The 22,554-nt window shown below is 42.2% G+C and overlaps 2 protein-coding genes and 1 long non-coding RNA gene across 6 annotated transcripts in view; 2 read left to right on the top strand and 1 right to left on the bottom strand.

Annotated features, from left to right (window-relative positions):
* The first annotated feature begins 269 nt into the window (after positions 1-269).
* Positions 270-3,218, top strand: LOC111957426 (uncharacterized). Its single transcript, XR_002876384.1, has 4 exons — positions 270-419; positions 625-735; positions 1,414-1,704; positions 2,037-3,218. It is a non-coding gene; the product is annotated as an uncharacterized lncRNA (long non-coding RNA).
* Positions 3,219-8,643: 5,425 nt separating this feature from the next.
* Positions 8,644-21,027, bottom strand: npat (nuclear protein, ataxia-telangiectasia locus). 3 transcript variants are annotated; one of them, XM_023979355.1, is made up of 17 exons: positions 20,824-21,027; positions 20,485-20,603; positions 20,131-20,191; positions 19,947-20,025; positions 19,813-19,853; positions 18,852-19,109; positions 18,591-18,666; positions 15,929-16,052; positions 15,739-15,830; positions 15,541-15,622; positions 15,326-15,422; positions 15,077-15,196; positions 13,593-14,972; positions 11,277-11,389; positions 11,060-11,150; positions 9,619-10,970; positions 8,644-9,411 (listed from the first exon to the last, which is right to left on the bottom strand). In XM_023979355.1, exons 1-17 carry the CDS (start codon positions 20,858-20,860, stop codon positions 9,331-9,333), a joined length of 4,203 nt encoding a protein of 1,400 aa, XP_023835123.1. In that variant the 5' UTR covers positions 20,861-21,027; the 3' UTR covers positions 8,644-9,330. The 3 variants fall into 3 exon arrangements, with proteins under 3 accessions (XP_023835123.1, XP_023835143.1, XP_023835128.1); XM_023979375.1 differs by having other exon boundaries at positions 14,892-14,972; XM_023979360.1 differs by having other exon boundaries at positions 15,929-16,040.
* Positions 21,028-21,295: 268 nt separating this feature from the next.
* Positions 21,296-22,554, top strand: part of atm (ATM serine/threonine kinase) — a 52,289-nt gene continuing 51,030 nt past the window's right edge. For both annotated transcript variants that reach the window (XR_011474791.1, XM_023979305.2), the window contains exons 1-3: positions 21,296-21,381; positions 21,726-21,853; positions 21,942-22,063. Coding sequence is in view for 1 of the 2 variants with exons in the window: in XM_023979305.2 (XP_023835073.1) it covers positions 21,782-21,853; positions 21,942-22,063 (194 nt within the window). In the remaining variant the exon portion in view is untranslated. The remainder of the gene's footprint in view (positions 21,382-21,725; positions 21,854-21,941; positions 22,064-22,554) is intronic.

The following is a 22,554-nucleotide window of genomic DNA, read 5'->3' as shown; positions in this document are numbered from 1 at the left end:
ACCTTCGTCTCTCCCGAGCCAGTACGGGAGTTGTAGCGATGAGACAAGATAGAAACTACTAACAATTGGATACCACGAAAAGGGGGTAAAATTAAATGTAAAAAAAATATATATATATTTTCCCCTGGGGCTGCTTCTCACACTGGTTCTGGAGTTGTGACTCAGGGAGAGCACCGGTGACCTTGTCCATCCAGCCTCACCTGGACAAAATCCATTTGTTAACAGAATACGTTTATAAGTTAACTTATGCTTTAAGTTGAAGAAAATATGAACTTTTTCAGCTTTATGTTGAGGTTGAGTTCATGTCTGAAGTAATTTGTTTTGTTTATGCTTACTGACAGAGTAATGATGATGAGTTGGAGGCTACAGTCTAACTTTGTGGAGTTGGTCCAAACTCTGCTGGAAGACCCTTCTGAGAGGTGTGTATTTAATGCATCTGCAAGTGCATTTTTTTGGGCACAGTAGTCACGTCAAAGCCAAGTGTTGCTATTATTGACATTGTTAATTGTCACATTAACAGGAGATGATTGCAGACTTTTCCACATTAAAAATTATCCACGAAAGCCATGCTGAAGAAAATACTTGCCACCGGACTTATTGTGTGTTAAATTGTCTATTTTTCAGGAGGTGTTCCCAGTACATTATGGCCCTCAGTATGACACAGCACTGCAGGTACTGGTGTGGGAGTTCCTCTCCAGATTGGAGGAGCTGCTACCTGTACCAGACTTCAGACAGGTACAGATTGAAACATCAGTGCCCATTAAGTATTAAGTATTGAGCCTCATTAAGTATTGAGGTGCCTCCCAAGTGGCGAAGTGCTAGCTGTGCCCAACGTCGTCCGGGTTAGGCCAGCAGGGATGTTCTTGTCCCATCACGCTCTAGCGACTCCAATGCACACTGACACGATCGCCAGGTGTACGGTGTTTCCTCCGACACATTGGTGCGCCTGGCTTCCTTCGCCTCTCCCGAGTCCGTACGGGAGTTGCAGCGATGGGACAAGACTGTGACTACCAATTGGATACCACGAAATTGGGGAGAAAAAAGAGAGGGAAAAAAATATTTTAAAAAGTATTGAGTGCTGTACACTGTTTAAAAAAAATGTTGGACTGAGGACTATGGTGAGCTGAAGGAAAACATCTACCCAATGCGCAAGGCTCTGGCATGCAGAGAAGGAACAATACCAATGATACACAGTGTTGAATTCAATTGCAAATCTAAAGCATTGAAAAACACCGAAATGTAATCGATTACAAATGTATGTAGCACCACCAGCATCATGGAAACCTGAAAAAGAGTAAGTCTCCATCCAGAATTATGTATTTGTTACTGAGTATGTTCAAGTCTGGTATGTAGTGGAAGACAATGTATGGCAAGAGTGTAACTTACTGGATCAGTATGTTCTGTCTTTCCTAGGTTATTTATCTTACTACACTGCAGATACCATCCTGTTCCTCTCTCCAACAATAAGAGTTGTCATTGGCTCGGAGCAGGCCAGCTCTGACAAAATGAGGTCATGCTCAGATGGAGATAAATGCTTCAAGAATGGGACAGAGAGAGCAGGAGATGGAGAAGAGAGAGAAGGACAATCTAATGGGGTCAGAGAGGAGGAAAAAGATATGCAGACTGAAGAGGACTGGGAAAAGGAAGACTGCAGAGAATTCTGGTCCGTGTATCCCAGTACCCAGCAACGGCATGGAAATTCAGGTAATTGCTAAAATATTTGACTTCATTTTACAGCATTATTATCACTGTTATTTATCTGGTATTTAAAATGAAATTACTTAACAATTGGTTCCATATCGTAATTAGCAACTTGGAAATGAACAGAATCGGTAAATTCTTGATAACAATTGGTACATCCTTGTGTTCTTTGCCAAATAACATCAATGCTTATCTTTTGTTTATGTACTTTGTAAGTAAATACCTGGTAGTCAGCAAGTTGTTAAATGTACTGTTACTCAAAATTGCTTTCTCAAATGATAATTCATTCATCTGGACATCTTAAGCAATCTGTCCTCCTAATTTTGGCATTGCAGGTTTGAATAGTGACATGGCATCCCAGGTCCTTGCCTGCTCCCTCTGCACATTCTCTCATATTATGGTAAAACTCCAACAGCACATCAGGATTAGGCATGGCGGTGAGGACAGGAAGCGTCTATGCTCTAAAGAATCTGGGACTGAAAGCACCTTTCCTCAAGCAGCACAAAACTCCCCCAGCGTATCAGCACTAGGCACCAAAGGAAGAACTGGAAGCATCTCAACTCTAAAGAATCTGGGAATGATAATTCCTGTCCCACACGCAGCACAAAACTACTTCATCAGTAGTACGGACTAGGCACCAAGGGGATGAGCGGAAGTGTCAACACTCTGAAGAATCTGGGACGGAAAACCTTCCCTCAAGCACAAAAATTATCCCCTATAGACCCGATAACATGACTCTAAGTTGCCCTCATTGTGGGAATGTTTACCAAAACCTCAACTCCCTGGAAAAACATAAGAATTCACACATTTCCATTCTGTTGTAACCAGTGTGAGAGAAGATTCTCGACCAGATTAGATCTCAAAAGACATCAGCGAGCTCACACAGGGGAAAGACCATTGTGATGTGTGCATATTCACTCAAAATGCATGTACACACACACACTGTGGAGAGTCCCTACTCTTGCACCATTTGTGGGACATCTAGCTAGACACATGCATTCAGGGGAGAAAAACTATTTATGTAGCATCTGTGGTAAGGCATTCCTTAGCTCAGGAGAACTAATGCTGCATACATGATCACACACACAGGAGAATGACCCTACATCTGTGAACGTTGTGGAAGGGGTTTCAAAGCAGCATGCCATGTTCAGATTCATGTACAAAGATTTCACACAGGGGAGTGTCCATACCCCTGCACCCTGTGCACAAAACATTGTCATTCTCAGGGAAAATAAAATACATGTTAATTCACACGGGTGAGAAACCTCACCAGTGGTCCAAGTGTGGGAAGAGATTTTCTTTAAAGGAAACTCTGAAAACGCATCTTAAAAGGCATGGATTTTAAGACATTCCAGACAGATCATATTAGTTATGCATAAAGTCTGGTAGATGGTATTACTTCTTTCCCCCCAGGTCCGGCGTTATGGGCCGGCCTTAAGGGCCTGGCCCGGCCTACCGTAACCTTCTTTCCCGTACAAATAAAATACAGAAATATTAATAATTTATTTTACCGAGACGCGCACCGACAGAAAGACTCAATCTATGTTCAGGCACCCGAGCTTGCGAAACGGTGCCTCTCTGTCTCAGTATGTGTAGACCATGTATCTGATGCTGTCTGCACCAAAGGAGTATTGCATGTCATACTGTTTCTGGCCAGACGGCATCAGATACATGGGCTACATATAGAGGGGAGCTGTTTTGCTCACTCGGATGCTTTCTCCAGTGATTTAGTTTCAGCAAAGAGGAAAATCGGAAGCGAGAGGGCTCACTTGTCAAAATCTGTCCAGAATAAGAGCCAATTTATGCTTGATCCGAAAATGTGGTCAGCGGCGCATTATGGATGGTGTGACGCAATTGGGGAGCCTTCTGAGGCACGCAGAGACCAAATTGGCCTCTACTGCACCCTGTGCGCCTTTAAAAGTTTGTAACAATGCACAGAGCTACCTATAGGTCCGCATTGACATGATTGGTTGACAGTAAGTGAGGGCGGGAGGTCCTGTATAAACACCAACTCACTTTGACAACTTAATTCACAACATCCCTCGCAAGGAGTATGATGCCCTGACTTCTGCAGAGGTCGTGTCACAGTAAATGCTGCACAGCCAATGCAGACTCGGATTGACCATGCAGCGCCTTTTAGCCCAATGCGTTTCTATGGGCATAATATGCAGACTTAATCTTATCGCCTGCAGAAACGTACTTTACAAACACARGTGGTGGTGTTGTTGCCTACCTTCACCACCTGCGGTCGGCCCATCAGCAAGTCTAAGACCCAGTTGCACAGGGAGGGGTTCAGACCCAAAGCCCTGAGCGTACTGATGAGCTTGGAGGGCACTATGGTGTTGAAGGCTGAGCTGTAGTCAATGAACCAGGTGGGATAGGGGATAATGCAGTGCAATGGCGATTGTTTTGTCTGTGGATCTGTTGGGGCGGTATGCAAATTGTAGTGGGTCTAGGCTGTCGGCTAAGGTGGAGGTGATATGATCCTTAACGAGCATCTCAAAGCACTTCATGATGACAGAAATGAGTGGTACAGGGAGATAGTCATTTAGGTTAGTTACCTTCACTTTCTAGGGTACGAGAACAAGGGTGAACACCTTTAAGCAAGTAGAGACAACATATCGGGATAGGGAGAGATTGAATATGTCTGTAAACACTCCAGCCAGCTGGTCTCCACATGCACGGAGGACGTATTTAGGATTGTCAAGACTTCAGCCACCCAAGACCGTTCTCTACCGCACGGGAATCGGTACCGATGCGCCAAGTCTGGAACCAACAGGACCCTGAACAGCTTCTAACCCCAAGCCATAAGACTGTAGTAATTAATTATCCAAATACATGACTAAAAGTATGTGTACACCTGCTCGTTGAACATCTCATTCCAAAATCACGGGCATTCATATGGAGTTGGTCACACAGATCTTGACAAACCATTTTGGGCCTCGCTTTGTGCACAGGGGCATTGCCATGCTGAAACAGGAAAGGGCCTTCCCCAAACTGTTGGCACAAAGTTGAAGCACAGAATCGTCTAGAATGTCATTGTGTGCTGTAAAGTTAATATTTTCCGTCACTGGAACTAAGGGGCCAAGCCCGAACCATGAAAAACAGCCCCAGACAATTATTCCTCCACCACCAAAGTTTACAGTTGGCACTATGCATTGGGGCAGGTAGCGTTCTCCTGGCATCCAAACCCATATTTGTCCATTGGACTGCCAGATGGTAAAGCGTGATTCATCACTCCAGAGAATGCGTTTTCACTGCTCCATAGTCCAGTGGCGGTGAGTTTTACACCACTCCAGCTGACGCTTGCCATTGCGCATGGTGATCTTAGGCGTGTGTGTGGCTGCTCGGCCATGGAAACCCATTTCATGAAGTTCCCAAACAACTGTTATTGTGCTGATGTTGCTTCCAGAGGCAGTTTGGAACTCGGTAGTGAGTTTGGCAACCAAGGACAGATAATTTTTACGTGCTACAGCACTCTGCAGGCCCATTCTGTGAGTTTGTGGCCTACCACTTCCCAACTGAGCGGTTATTGCTCCTAAAAGTTTCCACTTCACAATAACAGCACTTACAGTTGACCGGGGCAGCTCAAGCAGGGCAGAAATTGACCAACTGACTTGTTGGAAAGGTGGCATCCTATGACGGCGCCACGTTGAAAAGCACTGAGCTCTTCAGTAAGGTAATTCTACTGCCAATGTTTGTCTATGGTGATTGCATGGCTGTGCGCTCGATTTTATACACCTGTCAGCAACGGGTGTGGCTGAAATACCAGAATCCACTAATTTAAAGGGGTGTCCACATACTTTTGTATATATAGTGTAGCTACCCATACTATCTGCATTGACCCATTTTGCACTGACTCTTCACATACAGTGCTGGTACGGTTTATCATCTTTCCTGTTGCCTAGTCACTTTATCCCGATCTATATGTACATACAGTGCCTTCAGAGTATTCACACCCCTTGACTTTTTCACATTTTGCTGTGTTACAGCCTGAATTAAAAATTGACACAATACCCGATAATGTCAAAGTGGAATTATGTTTAGACATTTTTACAAGTGAAAAAAAAAAAAAAGTATTCAACCACTTTTTGACAGCAATCCTAAATAAGTTTAAGAGTAAAAATGTGCTTAAGTCACATAAGTTGCATGTTCACTGTGTGCAATTAGTTTAACATGATTTTTGAATGACTACTGCCTCTCTGTACCCCACACACACAATTATCTGTAAGGTCCCTCAGTCGAGCAGTGAATTAAATAGAGTCAACCACAAATACCAGGGAGGTTTTCCAATGCCTCACAAAGAAGGGCCATCTACCCATTGGTAGATGGGTAAAATAATTATTTTTAAAAAGCAGACATTGAATATCCCTTTCAGCAAGGTGAATATATTAATTACACTTTGGATGGTGTATCAATACACCCAGTCACTACAAAGATACAGGCATCCTTCCTAACTCAGTTGCTGGAGAGGATGGAAACCGCTCAGGGATCTCACCATGAGGCCAATGGTGACTTTAAAACAGTTACAGAGTTCAATGGTTGTGATAGAAYACTGAGGATGGATCAAAAGCATTGTAGTTACTCCACAATACTAACCTAAATGACCGAGTGAAAATAAGGAAGCCTGTACAGAATAAAAATATTCCAATAAGGCACTAAAGTAAGGAAGCCTGTACAGAATAAAAATATTCCAATAAGGCACTAAAGTAAAACTACAAAAAATGTGGCAAATCAACTTTATGTCCTTAATACAAAGTGTTGTTTGGGGCAAATCAAACATCACTGAGTAACACTTCATCTTTTCAAGCATGGTGGTGGTGCATCATGTTATGGATTTGCTTGTCATCTGCAAGGACAGGGTCGTTTTTGGGGGGGGTGAAAAGAAACTGAATAGAGCTAAGCACATGCAAAATCCTAGAGGAAAACCTGATTCAGTCTACTTTCTAACAGACACTGAGACAAATTCACCTTTCAGCAGGACAATAACCGAAAACACAAGGCCAAATATACACTGGAGTTACTTACCTTGCCGCATCATACGGACCAGATTTCTGTATTTTGAAAGTTCCATACCTTAAACTTGATTGCTGACATTCAAAACATTGTAGGACTATATCAATGGACTAATGAAACGAATGCCAAAAGATCATTTTGGGGGACAGTTGTCCTTTAACATGCTTGAATGCCTTACCGTGGCGAAATGTAGAATTGTTATAAACTAAGATTAGTGGCAGTGGAGATTCTTCTATCACTGTGAGATATACAGTTGAAGRCAGAAGTTTACATACACCTTAGCCAAATACATTTAAACTGTTTTTCACAATTCCTGACATTTAATCCTAGTAACAATTCCACGTCTTAGGTCAGTTAGAATCAACACTTTGTTTTAAGAATGTGAAATGTCAGAATAGTAGAGAATGATTTATTTCAGCTTTCAAGTCTTTCATCACATTCCCAGTGGGTCAGAAGTTTACATACACTCAATAGCCTTTAAATTGTTTAACTTGGGTCACACGTTGCGGGTAGCCTTCCACAAACTTCCCACAATAAGTTGGGTGAATTTTGGCCCATTCCTCCTGACAGAGCTGGTGTAACTGAGTCAGGTTTGTAGYCCTCCTTGCTCACACACTTTTTTAGTTCAGCCTAKAAATMTTCTATAGGATTGAGGTCAGGGCTTTGTSATGGCCACTCCAATACCTTGACTTTGTTGTCCTTAAGCCATTTTGCCACAACTTTGGWAGTATGCTTGGGGTCATTGTCCATTTTGAAGACTKATTTGCTTTAACTTCCTGATGTCTTGATGTTGCTTCAATATATATCCACATAATTTTCATCCCTCATGATGCCATCTAATTTGTTTAGTGCACCAGTCCGTCCTGCAGCAAAGCACCCCCACCACATTATGCTGCCACCCCCGTGCTTCACTGTTGGGATGGTGTTCTTCGGCTTGCAAGCCCCCCCCCCTTTTCCTCCAAACATAACGATGGTCATTATGGCCAAACAGTTCCATTTTTCTTTCATCAGACCAGAGGACATTTCTCCAAAAAGTAAAATCTTTTTCCCCATGTGCAGTTGCAAACTGTAGTCTGGCTTTTTTTAATGGCGGTTTTGGAGCAGTGGCTTCTCCCTTGCTGAGCGGCCTTTCAGGTTATGTTGATATAGAACTCGTTTTACTGTGGATAGATACTTTTGTACCCGTTTCCTCTACTTCACAAGGTCCCTTGTTGTTGTTCTGGGATTGATTTGCACTTTTCGCACAAGTACGTTCATCTCTAGGAGACAGAACGCGTCTCCTTCCTGAGCGGTATGATGCCTGCGTGGCCCCATGGTTTTTATACTTGCTCCCAAATGAACCAGACTTGTGGAGGGCTACATTTTCCCCCCCTGAGGTCTTGGCTGATTTCCCCATGATGTCAAGCAAAGAGGCGTTGAGTTTGAAGGTAGGCCTTGAAATACATCCACAGGTATACCTCCAATTGACTCAAATTATGTCAATTTGCCTATCAGAAGCTTCTAAAGCCATGACAATTTTCAGGAATTTTCCAAGCTGATTAAAGGCAGTCAACTTAGTGTTTGTAAACTTCTGACCCACCGGTGATACAATTCACTGTAAGTGAAATAATCTTACTTGCGTCATCCACTAAGTAGATGTCGTAACCGACTTGCCAAAACTATAGTTTGTTAACAAGAAATTTGTGGAGTGGTTGAAAAACGAGTTTTAATGACTCCAACCTAAGTGTATGTAAACTTCCGACTTCAACTGTAAGCCTACTATATAGTAGTCATTTACTCAAGTGAATAAAATAGTGCAATATTAACTTGGTTATATTGTTAGGCTATTCTGATAGTGATGTTTTGGACAGAAAACTGGTCAGTTTTTACCTGCACAGAGACGATATTAAATGGAACTCGATTTTTCTAGAAAAAGATCATGATTACTTAAGATTCTTAATTTTTGTTTAATATAAAATCACTAGTGAAGAAAACATCTGCAGAAACATACTTTACACACAACACAGTCTGCATTTAGGCTGCATCTACACATTCAGCCCAATTCTGATGTTTTTTCCCCCATGAATTGGTCTTTTAACCCATCAGACCAGCTCTGAAAAAGGGCTAATATGAAAAGATCTGATGTGATTGGTGAAAAGACCAATTAGTGAAATTAAGATCAGAATTGGGCTGCCTGTCTAAATGCAGCCATAGTGTGTAAGATGGATCATTTAAAGTTTAGACACAGTCAAACATTGACCAAGGAAAGGGTTGTTTTCTTGAAATTATTGATACAAGATTGGGAAACCATTCTTAACATTACAGTCCTTGCATGGAATCAAAGTGCTCGCTATCTAGCATTTCTACAATAATTACTATACAGTTCATATATCACATGTATAATTAGAAGTCCAAGGTTATAGGACACACCCTACAAGCAGACAGTACAAAGAAAAAAGAAAATCTGAGGACATGCACCACTAGACCACAGATGCCTAACTCCCAAAAGGCATGATGGGTTAACCATAGGCACTGTGACACTAAATCATGGCTTGTTCTATTCCTGGAGAGTAGGTAGGTAGGCAGTGTTTGGGAGATTCCCATCTCACTGTCAAACTGCTAAAACTCAACCCATCACTCATCATAATGCAGTGAAGACAGGAACTTATCCACATCCAAGTCATCAGGGAAGGAATCCATTAGTTTCTGCTGTTTCTGAGGGGAAACAAATAATAATAGAGACGCAGTTGTTTTAAATGTGCTTTCTCACTATACAAGCAAAAAGAAAACTGAGTTCACATTTAATTCACGGTCATTATGTCAAATATCTAAGATTGGGTTGATGCGATTACATTCAATTTTTAACCTTAGGAAAGATTAGGATACACAGCTTGAATAGAAAATTCTGTATGTTTTGCACACCTTTGCTTTCTTCTTACTACCAGATGAACCTGAGAGATCTTTCTTTGCTGGTGGGCTGGCCAGGGGCTCGGGCTGCTTGCGCTTCTTGCTTTTGGCGGCTACAGTGGCCACTGTTCCAGCCCCCTCCTGGCGCAAGCTGTCTTTCAGTGGGGTGCCTGTCCTGGCGATGGCAGCTCGGGATAGGATCATCAGTGTGTGGGCCGCCATGTTGATGCTGTTTTCACTCCCTGCCTCACTGGCTGGGCTGCAGGAGGGAAGGTCCGGGGTGGCGGGAGGGACCAGGGCCCTGGGGGTGCCCTCTCCATCCCTGCCTAGCCTCTGACGTGCAGGGGTCCTGGGGCAGTCTAGAGTTTCCTGGAGACGGCCAGGGGTCAGAGGAAGTGGCAGGTCCGGACAGCCCATGTCTGGCCTCTTAGAAGGGGTGGAGGGAGGGTTTAGACCCTGGATGTCGTGGAGCATTTCGGCCGCCTGCTTGGTCAGCGGGCTGGTCTTGGAGGGGGTTTTACTGGAGCTAGCCTGGTGGACAGGGGTTTGTGAGCCCACTGGGGCCTGGCTGAACTCTCTTGGTGCTGGTGTGGGCTGCTGCTCTCGCCTGCCTCCCTCCAGCTCATTCTCCTTATTGGCAGTAACATGAGGGGGGTCCTGAGAAGATGTCATTTTCTCGGTCCGTCCCTCCCYCTCCTTGGCAGGAGATTTCTCAGTAGACTCTTGTCTACTTGTTTCCTCCTTTTCTTTCCTGCTCCCTGATCTCAGTCTGTGATCAGAGGAAGAAGACCTGGAGCTCTGGGGATCCTTAGGTTCTGTTCCACCATCATCCTTCTGGTCTGCTGATTGTGATCTCTTTCTGGACTCTGACTGTGAGGCATCAGTCTTACTGCTACCAGCACTCTGAAATCTACTGGTACTTGCAGTTTGACCTCTAGCATTTTGATCTGCGTCCCTCTTTGAAGGGGTCTTTTTCACAGCTTCTTTCTGATTTTGGTCAGTGGAGGATTTCTCGGTCTCTGTTCCGGTCCATGATGTTTGAGTGTTGTCCGTGCATCTTACGGTCTCTATTCTCCTTTTTGGCCTGCTGCTACCCAAGATAGCAGAATTTGCTGAGGCCGATTTAGTTCTCTCTTTCTCCAACTGTTGGACAGAAGGTGATACAGGAGTAGCTGTTGCTGGAGCTTTGGAGGAGAAAGCAGTTTTTCTGGTCTGAGTGGAAGTTTTACTAGCAGACCCATCAAAGCAAAGCATCCTTCTATGGCTGGGGCTCAAGCCAACTGCTACCTTCTGCTGCTCTGTGCTTTCAGAGGATTGCCCCTGAATCTGCTTWGTAATCATATTCAATCCAGAAGCTCCCATTTTGTCTGAAATGCACACGCAAGCAACAACATTTGTGAACAAAACAACAGTAAACAGACAATGACATTATATATAACTGAACACTAATCCTTACCTGAGACTGTGGTGTCCTTGGGTGCCAGRTTAGGCTTGGTTTTCACTGCTGCTGGCTGCTTTGCTGAAACAGGGCTAGGCATGGCTATCAACTGTAACAGACAAATTATCACATGTTACTGTTGCTAAGGTAGCCTATCAGTTAAAGAAAAGGGATTAAATGCAAATATGTAAAACAGTTTGTTTTTCTTCTTTATACAATAAAAAGGAGTGCTTACCTGATTAGGAACTATTGAGAACTGTCCTGCATTATTCTGCCCAACAACAGATACAGGAACCACCATGTGTTGCAGCATGGGCTGAACTGGTGAAGATATGATGAGTCTAGATCCTGGAAGGATATAAATGGTTAGACATTTCCCTCCAGCAAAACAGCATGGCAAAATGAGTGATGACTAATGGGTAATTCCCCAGTAAGAGAGTTGCGTTGAGACTTAAGTATGCCAAACAAAAGCTATTCATTTCAAAGTTTAACAAACCATACAACTTTATGCACAAGTACTACTTTTAACAATTTACACGGAATATTTTTTTTTATAACATTTACTTTAAGAACTGGGCAAATGCAAAGTTTGGTAACAGAATTTGGGGAGAAAAAAAAGTGTGTGTCCACGTTTTAAATATATTAGGATTTAACGTTGACTGCAGAAAGAATGATGTGTCATTACACTATGTAATGACACATTGACTTTGAAAAAAWAMATATATTTTGGCTATTGAACTACAGTAATTGAAGTGGATTTACACCCGGTAACATAATTGCGGTAACGGAATTTCATCATGGATCCCTGATTTGTCCTACACAGAAATGCATAATTATGAATATCATTCCCTTCATGGTGATGTATCCTAAATAGGTACACAAAGGTGTAATGCCATATCCTCCTTTGCATATTTGGGTATTGTTGTCCACACGGGCTATTATTTTAATGAGCTCTGTCCCCAAACGAGACCAAATTTGTTTGGTCCAAATCTAAACCAATAATAGACGTCTATGTTTCACAAGTTTGGACATCAAAGCACAGCACAGTAGAGCTCAGTAGAGTACAGAACAGTACAGCACTGAACTATACTCTACTTTTCCTTACTGTGCTCTACTGTACTGTGCTGTTCAAACTTGTGAACCAAACTGTGGTTTGTGACTACTATGATTTTTCATTGTAGCTGTTGGGTTCTGAGAATATGAAATATAGTTATTCATYTCACTGATGGAGCAAGGGTAATGTATAACTTTTACATTAGATCAGGTGTCCTATTGATTAAGGTTAGAGGGTCTACACCAGAAGTTAATGGTTATCTGTGGGAGGAAGGTATATAGTGTGTGCAATTAAGCTAGGAATGTACTGAATGCAGGGAAAGCGATCACGTGGCAGGCATTGATAAGGGGAGAGAGCCATGGATTAGTGACGAAGGGGGTCGAGGTCATGTCACGTTAAGGGAGAAAGAAAAGTTTATGGCCCGTATRACTTAGTMTCCTGCCTAGCAGTAAAGATACAATGTTTGTTCAGATGTGTAGGAGGAGACTCAGCCTGGGAGGGTTAAATATCAGTGCTTGTGTGAAAATGTMTTTGTCTAATGCAGCTGTATTGATCCTCTGGGAAGAATAAACTTGGTTAAGCTTTCAWAYTGTCCGTAGAGTTTCTCTGAAAATTAGAACCTAACATAACCAATTCAATAGCAGACATTGTTACAGATTTTTCAGAAAGTCAAGTTTTAATCACTTAATTCATAAACAAAATTGATATCAGTAAAAGCACTATAACTAATTGATAGGTCTACCTCCATGATCCTCCCTCTTCACGAGGAAGATAAATTAGAAAAGATCGTGTGGGTTTTTGGTAATGAAATTTCAAGGTACAAGGCCATGTTTCTTAAATTTACAGAAAGCAGAACAATTTCTCCAAAACTACATACAAGTGTTGATATAAGTTGGCAGGGGTKATTTCTTTAACATTGTGTTTTGATGTATTTCTAATACTTATTCTGGTAGATGTTTTCTAAGACTCCTTTTACATCTGTTTGACCAGAAATCAAAGCATTTGCCTATTCCTAATTTTTAGGATGGAAAATGGTCAGAAAATTGACACCCAATTTGACATGCTCCTATGAACTTCATATGTTGGTGCTCATTGGTCCTTTTACATGGAAATTACCTATAGCTTTATGAAGTCCAAAATATTAAAGCTGCAATATGTAACTRTCTYGGCGACCCGACCAAATTCACATAGAAATGTGTGTTATAGATCTGTCAATCTGATTAAATGCAAGTCTAAGAAGCGGTAGATCAGTTTTATGTGCACTATTTCTATGCTTCRCGTTCTTATGTTTAGTTTGAGTCTTACTTTCAGTTTTGTACACAAGCTTCCAACAGCTGAAAATACAACATCTTTAGTTATGGAAAATATATTTCACAGCAGTTTAGATGGTACAATGATTCTCTACACTATACTTGCTTGTTTTGTCACAAACTGAAATTAGGCYAACTATTAGAATTTTTGCATAGTGCATCTTTAAGTATTTAAACTCAGTCTTACCAGGTGAATAGCGGGGTGGAGTGGCCAGAGCATATGAGGTCGGGGATACAGTCGGTACCTGTGGGGCGCCACTGGGTAACATCACCTTGTTGGATTGGTGGTTTGTGGCTGTTGTGTCTGTCACTAAGATGTAGCTGTTGGTGGATGTGGCTGAATCAAAGGGGAGCTGAATGTAGTAGCCTGGTTGTGTCAACGCAGATGACGTCCCTGCCAATGCTGCCACCTCCCCTGCTTTCTCACTAAGAGGATTAGTCTCTGCTGGCTGGAGGACTTCTGTCCTCTGTAAACTGGTCACCGCCTGCACCGTCTCCTCCTGAGCCATGGGGGCGCCACTGAGGGCCGGGGCCTTAGCAGGTGACTTGGTGGGGGAGGAAAGGAAGATGGTGGGGATCCTGTCCCCAGTGATGCTGGACACAGCCTGGTTCAGGGCTGAGTCACAGGAGGGCTCCCCTTGCTCATCACTGATGATGATCTTCAGGGCTACAATCTTACTGGGGTCAACTTCCTTGCCTGTGGGGTTGGGAATGAAGGTTGGGGCAGCAGGAGTGGTTGATGTTTTAAATGTTGATGGGACAGCCATAGAGGGTATGGTCTGTGGTAGAGGTTGGGAAATMTCTACACTGCTGGGAGGGGTCATATTCCTGTGAGACAGGTTAGAGGCCTGTATGGGAGCCTTGTGAGACTGATCCAGCGCTAGCATGGAATTGGACAGGCCAGGTGAAGAGTTAAGAAGTGATGCTTGGTTATCCATCATTTGTCCATCATCAACCCCGGTAGGGTTCTCATTGCCTAATATGTTTTTGACAGCAGAGACCATACTGGTTTCAGATGAAGCTGCATTGCATGCTGACACAGGATTATTTGTTCCACTCTCCTGTCTGACCGGCTCAAAGAGATCTGGGAGAGCTATACTGTGAAGGGGAGGAGTATTCAGAGGTTCATCTATATCCACGCCTGATCCATCCTGATCAAAGATGGAGCCGGAGTCAACAGTATCAGAGTCCTTGGCAGCAGAAAAGGCAGCAACAGTAAGTTTATCGATATGTGCTGACGGCTGAGTTGAGCTAACTCCCCTTCTCGACCCTCTGGTACTGGGTCCAGGAGTTGTTGAGCTAGCTCCCCTTCTCGACCCTCTGGTACTGGGTCCAGGAGTTGCTGAGCTAGCTCCCCTTCTCGACCCTCTGGTACTGGGTCCAGGAGTTGCTGAGCTAGCTCCCCTTCTCGACCCTCTGGTACTGGGTCCAGGAGTTGCATTTGAAGTGCTTGAAACATGAGGTGCAGATTTCCTTGTTTTCTTACTCTTGGGCTCTTGACTAGACTTTGTCTTTGTTGCTCTAGTTGTTGTTTCTTGCCCCTGTGTCGAATTTTCTGGCCCAGTGCCTGAGATATGAGCGAGAAATCCCATTGTCAGAAAGATGTTTCTGATGAAGCAGCAATATTGTTTAGTATATGATTCCATCAGATCATGAGGACTTTGTCCATACCTGAATCTCCAGTCTCAGGAGAGCCATCAATACATCTAGTCTCAGTCTCACCATTCTCTGTGGTGGTATTGCTCACGTTCCCAGCTCCTTGTTCAGTATCCTCACTGGTTTTGCTTTTGCCTTAATGCAAAGAATCAAGAGATTTAGTGGAAGAATGTGATTTTATATKATCTTAGTCAAACATTAAACCAACTTCATGCATTGTCAGGAGCAACAAAATCCTGCACATGATTAGTTGAAAATGTTTACCGTAATCAAAGAGGTCAAAGAGAGCCTGGAAGGCTGGGTCAGACTCTGTCTGCTCCAAGATGTCTTGTATAACATCATTAGACATATGGATTTCCCCCTGCACAAAGTAAATGTCAGGAGAAAGCACATAGACACTATGCACTAAAGACTGACAATGTTCCCTTAGGTCGAGTGGATAAATTAGGAATAGCAAGTCTGTCAGAACATGACATTACTTGCAGGCCCAGAATTTCATCTATGGACTGGTCAGGCTCCATGGTGCTGCATGATGCCTTTAAAGACTGTGGACTGCCATCACTACAAGTAGAGAGAAAGAAACACATGTACAGGTAAGAAATATCTACTCAACAGCCAAATGTAATAAGTAATTAAGTCAGTACTGTTCAAATGTTACAAAAGAAGATGATTATTACCTTGCTAGGATTTTGTTGATGTTTTCAGCAAGCTTCTCTTGTAAGGACTTGTCATTTAGAATCCTCTCTCTTGCATTTTGTATCACCATTTGCTGCAAAGACAAAACAATTCAATGATTCAACAGGTTAGGAGTTTTCAAATGCAACATATTTATAGAAAAACTGAGTATTAACTTTGTTTTGTACTCACAGGGAAATTCTCTGTGACTGTCTCTTCACTCTGGGGCTCAGCTGTCAGGCTACTGGCCGCCATGTTGGTTCTTCCAGTCCCACCAGATCCACTGAAGCCCCCACCTCTCCTCCTGGGGGAGTCACTGGGAAGATTACTCGTCATAACTCAATCTACTAGGGATGGGCATCTTTCATTTTCAAGATGATTCGATACGCATCTAGATACATTGGCTTCAAAACATTACAGGAACAATAAGTTTTACTCTGAAACTAATTGGTGCAATTCGGTTTACATAGTACATGGATTAGAGAACGAATCGATGTGATTCGATACACTAACATTTCTTGCATAAACACATTCAAATTCTGCTGCTGATGGGAGCTCATGAGCTGGGCCTCTCTGAGCTGACTTCGGTGAGTGTGGTGTGTAAATTATGCATGTCTATGGTGTATGTACTATGTAGACACCTGAGCTGAACCATAAAGGAGGCTTCTACCATCCCACTACCAGATTGGGGGGGGCAATGTAGCCTGTTTTCATGTCACCGTCACCCACTAATTAAATTGTAATTTAATAATGTAATGTATCAATATTTATCATTTACAAACTAGCTATGACATAGCCAATGAATATATAGCAACAACTTTGGATTTCACCCCCCATCTCAAAATGAAATGGTTTTGAATGATCTTCCTTCGCGTCGGCCATGTAGTCCGTCTCGCAAAAGTGATTGCTGTCCTCATTATGAAATTATCAACTTTACTCTGTATATCGGTGCGACAGGTAGCCTAGCGGTTATAGCGTTGGGCCAGTAACCAAAAGGTTGCTGGTTTGAATACCTGAGCCAACAAGGTAATAAAAAATAATAAAAAGTATCTGTCAATGCACCCTTGAGCAAGGCACTTGACCACAATTTGCTCCAGGGGCACTGTACTACTTTTTTTATGACAATATACACTGATTGTTTGAAGCAAAACTACACAAACTATTGCTGATGGTGAAACTGAACAATCCAAATCAAATCTATTGTAAACCCCATTCAGCAGATATAGCCAGATGAGAGTTGCGTCTCTGGTAGCTTACTTTTATTCCGGTAAAAAAACATTTTCAACAGTGCATAGATAAATAACCTAGCAAATTACATAGGTTGTCACTCAAACAATAAAGCCTAATATCATGCAAGCCATTGTACTATTTGAATGCTGAAGGTGCTGCGCAGATGTGCACAGTGCGCAGTTTGACTAGGCTACTGATATTGCCTGGGGTTGTTCGGCATTCAAAATGACAACACAGTTATAGTGCCTTCACAAAATAGTCATACCCCTTGACTTATTCCACATTTTGTTGTGTTACAGCCTGAATTCAAAACGGATTACATTAAATGTTTCTATCAGTCATCTACACACAATATTCCATAATGACAAAGCGAAAATGTTTTTAGAAATGTTTTCTAATTTATTGAAAATAAAATACAGACTCATCTTATTTACATCCCTTTGCTATGACATTCCAAATTGAGCTCAGAGGTGCATCCAATTTCCTTTGATCATCCTCGAGATGTCARTACAACTTGATTGGAGTCCACRTGTGGACAATTAAATTGTTTGGGCATGATTTAGAAAGAAAGACCTGTCTATATAAGGTCCCACAGCTGACAGTCCATGTCAGAGCAGAAACTATGCCATGAAGTCCAAGGAACTGTCAGTAGATTTCCGAGATATATTCCTCATCACAATTCTATCTGAGGAAGGGTATAAAACAATTTCAAGAATGTTGAAAGTTTTCAAGAGCAGTGGTCTCCATCATTGGGAAATGGATAAAATATGGAACTACGCAGACTCTACCTCAGACTGGGGGCGAAGATTTACGTTCAGGACAATGACCACCAAACATACAGCCAAAGCAACGCTGGAATGGCTTCAGAACAAGAATGTGAAAGTCCTTGAGTCGCCCAGCCAAAGCCCTGACTTAAATCCCATTGAKAATCTGTGGAAAGACTTGAAGATTGCTGTTCACSACCATGCCCCATCTAATTTAAGAGCTTGAGAAAATCTGCATGAAAGCATGGGAGAAAATCCCCCAATCCAGATGTCCAAAGCTGATACAGACCTACCCAAGACAACTCAAAAATGTAATCGCCGCCAAAGATGCTTCTACAAAGTATTGACTCAGGGGTGTGAATACTTATGTAAATGAGCTCTATGTATTCCATTTTCAGTAAATTTGCAAACATTTTTTAAAACATGTTTWRACTTTGTCATTATAGGGCATTGTGTGTTCATGGGTGAGACAAACAAATGATTTCCATTTTGAATTCAGGCTGTAACAACAAAAGGTGGAATAAGACAAGGGGTTTGAATACTTTCTGAAGGCACTGTAACTGTTGAGAGTCATTGATCTACAAGGAGAGGATGCATTTGTTGTCAACAAAGATGAGGTATTTCCCGAAGTTAGAAACAATGTAATATGAGCAATTTTCCCCCCGTAATGTTTAAATCAATTTCCTGACCGATGCATGCTACATTTGACTTATTTGGGGTCCACGGACTGATGCAGTTGTATCTTTAAACATTTTAATAATGGACCAATGCGTATAGTTGAATCATTACATCACTAGAATCTACACACGGGTAAGAAGAACTTCTAAGAACTTACAAATGGATGACAATGACTATCTCACCATTTCCGACGCCCTGGGGATAATGCTCCTGGTGTTAACCGGTTGTCTGGAACCATTATTTGCAAAGGTGACTCTCCTGTAATAAAAAAAACAAGTGTTGATTATTCAATGAAGCTTTATTGACAACTTTTCCTACAAGTTGGTATTAATGTCCATAATATTTACAGTAATCGATGGTTAAAATGAGATGTGAGACATACACCTACTGTAACAACCTTCCCCAGTACACTGCTGCTCATGGACGTGTTTGTGTTTACTTACGGTTCACATTGATGAGCAGACGTCCTCCATCTTGGATCTGGGGCGATGTGCTGCAGATGGGGGAGGGTCTGGTCAGCTGGGAGCTGTAGCAGACTGGAGTGGAGTGTCCCAAGATGTTCTGAGGGGTATCAATGGGGCTGGCAATGCCCTGGGCCAACAGAGGGGCTGACGATGACAGAAACCCAGAGCTGGGGGACTGCGTTGATGACAAGGCTTTCTGTCGCCCCCTCATGTTCACGATCCCATTACGTGTGCGGACTGCAGAGGAAATAGATTTATGAATCACGTCATACAGCAGGGTTCCCCAATAGGCGGCCAGGGAGTGAATTCATTCGGCCCACCATATTTTCTGAGCAGAAAATATATAATTGCTTGGACATAAAAGACTGTAAAGTCACCAGGAAATGTGTATTCCCACGCATAAATAAGGAGGAATATTGGATCGTATACCAATGTAATGAAGGTTGAAAATTATTCATTTTTTTCTCAAATACCTGGTACACAACGATTAGCTTTTTGTGTGATGTAAACTTTATAGTTATGCTGCCATATAGCCAGCAGTCTGCCTCCTGTTTAGCCAATGTTTGCAATGACCATGAAAAAGAGCATTCAATCGCTARTGACTGCTGTTTTGTGAACATTGGCAGCGTCATGAGTGACTYAGCAGCAACTGAAAGGAGGTAGGCTAGTGGATCCTGCATGCGCAGAAATCTTTGTCTTTTTTGCAACAGCAAGTCTGACTCCAGAAAATCTGGAACCACAGCCACTCCAAATTATTCTTTACTATGTTTCAAGTCCAGCCCGCGGCTGAATGTAATTAGGGACCCCTGCCATACAGTTCTGCGCTCTGCATGACTGTTTGAGCCACACAACATTACAAAGAGACAATAAAATCCAAGTTCATAGGTCGTACTAAGATCATAACCATTTAACTTGCAAGAATATTTAATAAAGCACTTACGTCTTTGATTCTGGCTAACAGCTGGGGAGTTCTGCATAGACCTAAGGAAAGAAAGAAGTTGAATTGAAGACGTCAGTAAGTGCAAGATGACTGAGTGACACCATCAAACAGCAATCTGTTGGTGAGTTTCTTACTTTATTTGATTGAGTGTGAAGTCAAGCTTTTTCCACAATGATGTCATCATGATGGGTATCTGAGTCTCTTCACTGGTCTCTAAGCAGAAATAGCAGGGGGGTGACAACCAATAATACAATACATACACATGAAAGTCCTGTACTCATTTACTGAAAGTGGTAAGAGGTCATAGGTTAAGCTTACCTTTAGCTTTGACAGCAACATATTCATTCAAAATGGTTGTCAGGTTTTTCCCGAAGAGGGACTGCAATGGGAGTACACATGGATTAGCTACCTAGCTAAGTAATCCACTAAAGAATTTACTGTAGCTAGATAGTCATTACAATGACAGAGTTGAACACAGGCCAACAGTAGCAATACACCACATAGGGTGCACTACATGGGGAGTAGGGTGCACTACGTGGGGAGTAGGTACACATGGATTAGCTACCTAGCTAAGTAATCCACTAAAGAATTTACTGTAGCTAGATAGTCATTACAATGACAGAGTTGAACACAGRTATATGCAGTCTGAACTGACAACATAACGTTACTTACAAACACACAAGCAGGAATAGTTCCATCATCTGAGCTGTGTTCTGCGTACTCCTTCAAATTGGGGCTTTCGCGAATGAATGCCTGGCTTGTATTACACAGTCCCTCTTGTTGCAGGTATCCTGTAAAAGCAGTGTACAAGAGAGTAGCTGAATTGAAGGCTCAGCTTGTCAAAATCATCTAGATTTTTGCTTACTACAGTGCAGCCCTCCTTGCAATATCATCAGCAGGATCTTATAGATAGTAATCTAACATTAGTTAGCTTCCTGKTACTGCCATAGCTCGCTATCTTTCAGTTGTTAGGTTAGCTAGCAACACAAACAGGACCCAGTTAAGATTTACCTAAAACGAGACGCGCCATGTCAGACGGAAGCAACATGGCTGCAATGTCGAATTATTGCAACAATTACAAATTACATTCTCTGTCAAATCAAGTAAGAATACATTTAATCTCGAATAAAGCAAGTACAGTTGTCAAAACATAAAGTGTGTTGTGTAAGCAACGTCCTACGAGTTGTGAAAAGGCGGGGAACTCGAGCACATGTAACCCGGAATTTCCATAATATTTAGCAGATGTGCATTATGGGAAATGATGTTTAAATGGTGAGTGTCCACTTTCAGTTTTTAGCACATTTCAAGTTACTTCCACGAAGTTACAGATATAAGCTGATGTCAGTTTGTCATTGGAGTTTGTTTTGCTGATTATTATTACAGTAAATGCACTCACTTTTGCCAACACCAGAAAAACTAYACACTCGTGCGATTTCTCTGTGACCCGGTTGTGAAGTATCTTTTTCAACCGTGGGGGGCGCGGTTTTGCTGCGTGCGCACGTCAACATATCAAAATCCCTTCTATCTTTGGTGGAAGTTTCACTTTATATGAGGAGAAAAAACATCAAGGTATGAAATAAKCGAGCATCAATATCAAATGTGATGGGTTTGATATGTGACTCTTTTAAAATTGATTATTTTGGTGTTATGTGTGAATTCAATACCATGCTTGCTATTATTGCAAGCTAACTGCAGCAGCTTTAGCTTGGTAGTTAGCTAGCTAGCTATTTTTCATCAACCAGGAGTATTCATTGTGAATTAGTATGATTTGTTATGAAGCTAGGCTTGCTACACTCTTTCCAAAGTGATGAAATTGTTGACACTTTTGTTTGATCAATGCATCATATCTGTTTAATTTGTCATACTTGTCATCAACATCATGCTTCATGCATGTCATTATCATTTGTTTTTAGAGATGCATGCCCCCCCAAATCTGTTGATGGAACCTGATACACGACCCTAGAGCATCATGAGCTTGGTCCTACACGAGCTCCTGGTCTGCTGCAGAGGTTTAGAGAATGACAAAGCAACTGAGAGAAAGGTAACTTATGTCACTCATAAAATCAGTGCATTGAATCAATAGGCCTATTTCAACATCTGTACACAGAACATTCTGTTCTTGTATCCAGAAAGAGGCTGATCGCTTCAGACAGCTCATCCGGTCTCCTGACACAGTGGAGGAGCTGGATCGCATTTCTGGAACCAGAGCTGCTAAAAGTTCCAAGCAGCTCACCTGGAATGCAGTCTTCAGGTACTATTGCTTCCTACACTGTGTATGACACAATTCCCACTATTAGGGGACTAATAGGCTGACCACACCGCTCGCGCACGCGACGTGAGCTTTGCAAAATAAATTTAGAAATCCATGTTATTCAATTATTGCACCCACACTGCTCGCGTCTGCGTTGCCATGGGCTAAAATAGAAACCGGTTCTATTTCTGACGCATATCGCGCTGCAAGTCCTGCCTCTCTCATCTCCTCATTGGTTTATAGAAGCAGGTACCCACGTGCCATCTCCTCATTGGTTATACCCARGTGGGTGATTGAAAGATTAACTGTTTTGCCAGTCGTCGTGGTAATACTATGAAAGTTTAGATGCCAATTACCATATAAGTTCAACGATGAAAAAGCCTGGAAGGAGGAGAGATGACTAGAAACGATTCGGTTGACCATTTTATGTGTGGATTAATTGTCAGAGTAGAGGACCTTGTGCATTTCAGGTAAAATAACAACTCAATGTT

The sequence above is a fragment of the Salvelinus sp. IW2-2015 genome, linkage group LG4p, assembly GCF_002910315.2.
Source record: "Salvelinus sp. IW2-2015 linkage group LG4p, ASM291031v2, whole genome shotgun sequence".
Taxonomy (NCBI): Eukaryota; Metazoa; Chordata; class Actinopteri; order Salmoniformes; family Salmonidae; genus Salvelinus; species Salvelinus sp. IW2-2015.
This window is presented reverse-complemented; position numbering and strand designations above follow the sequence as displayed.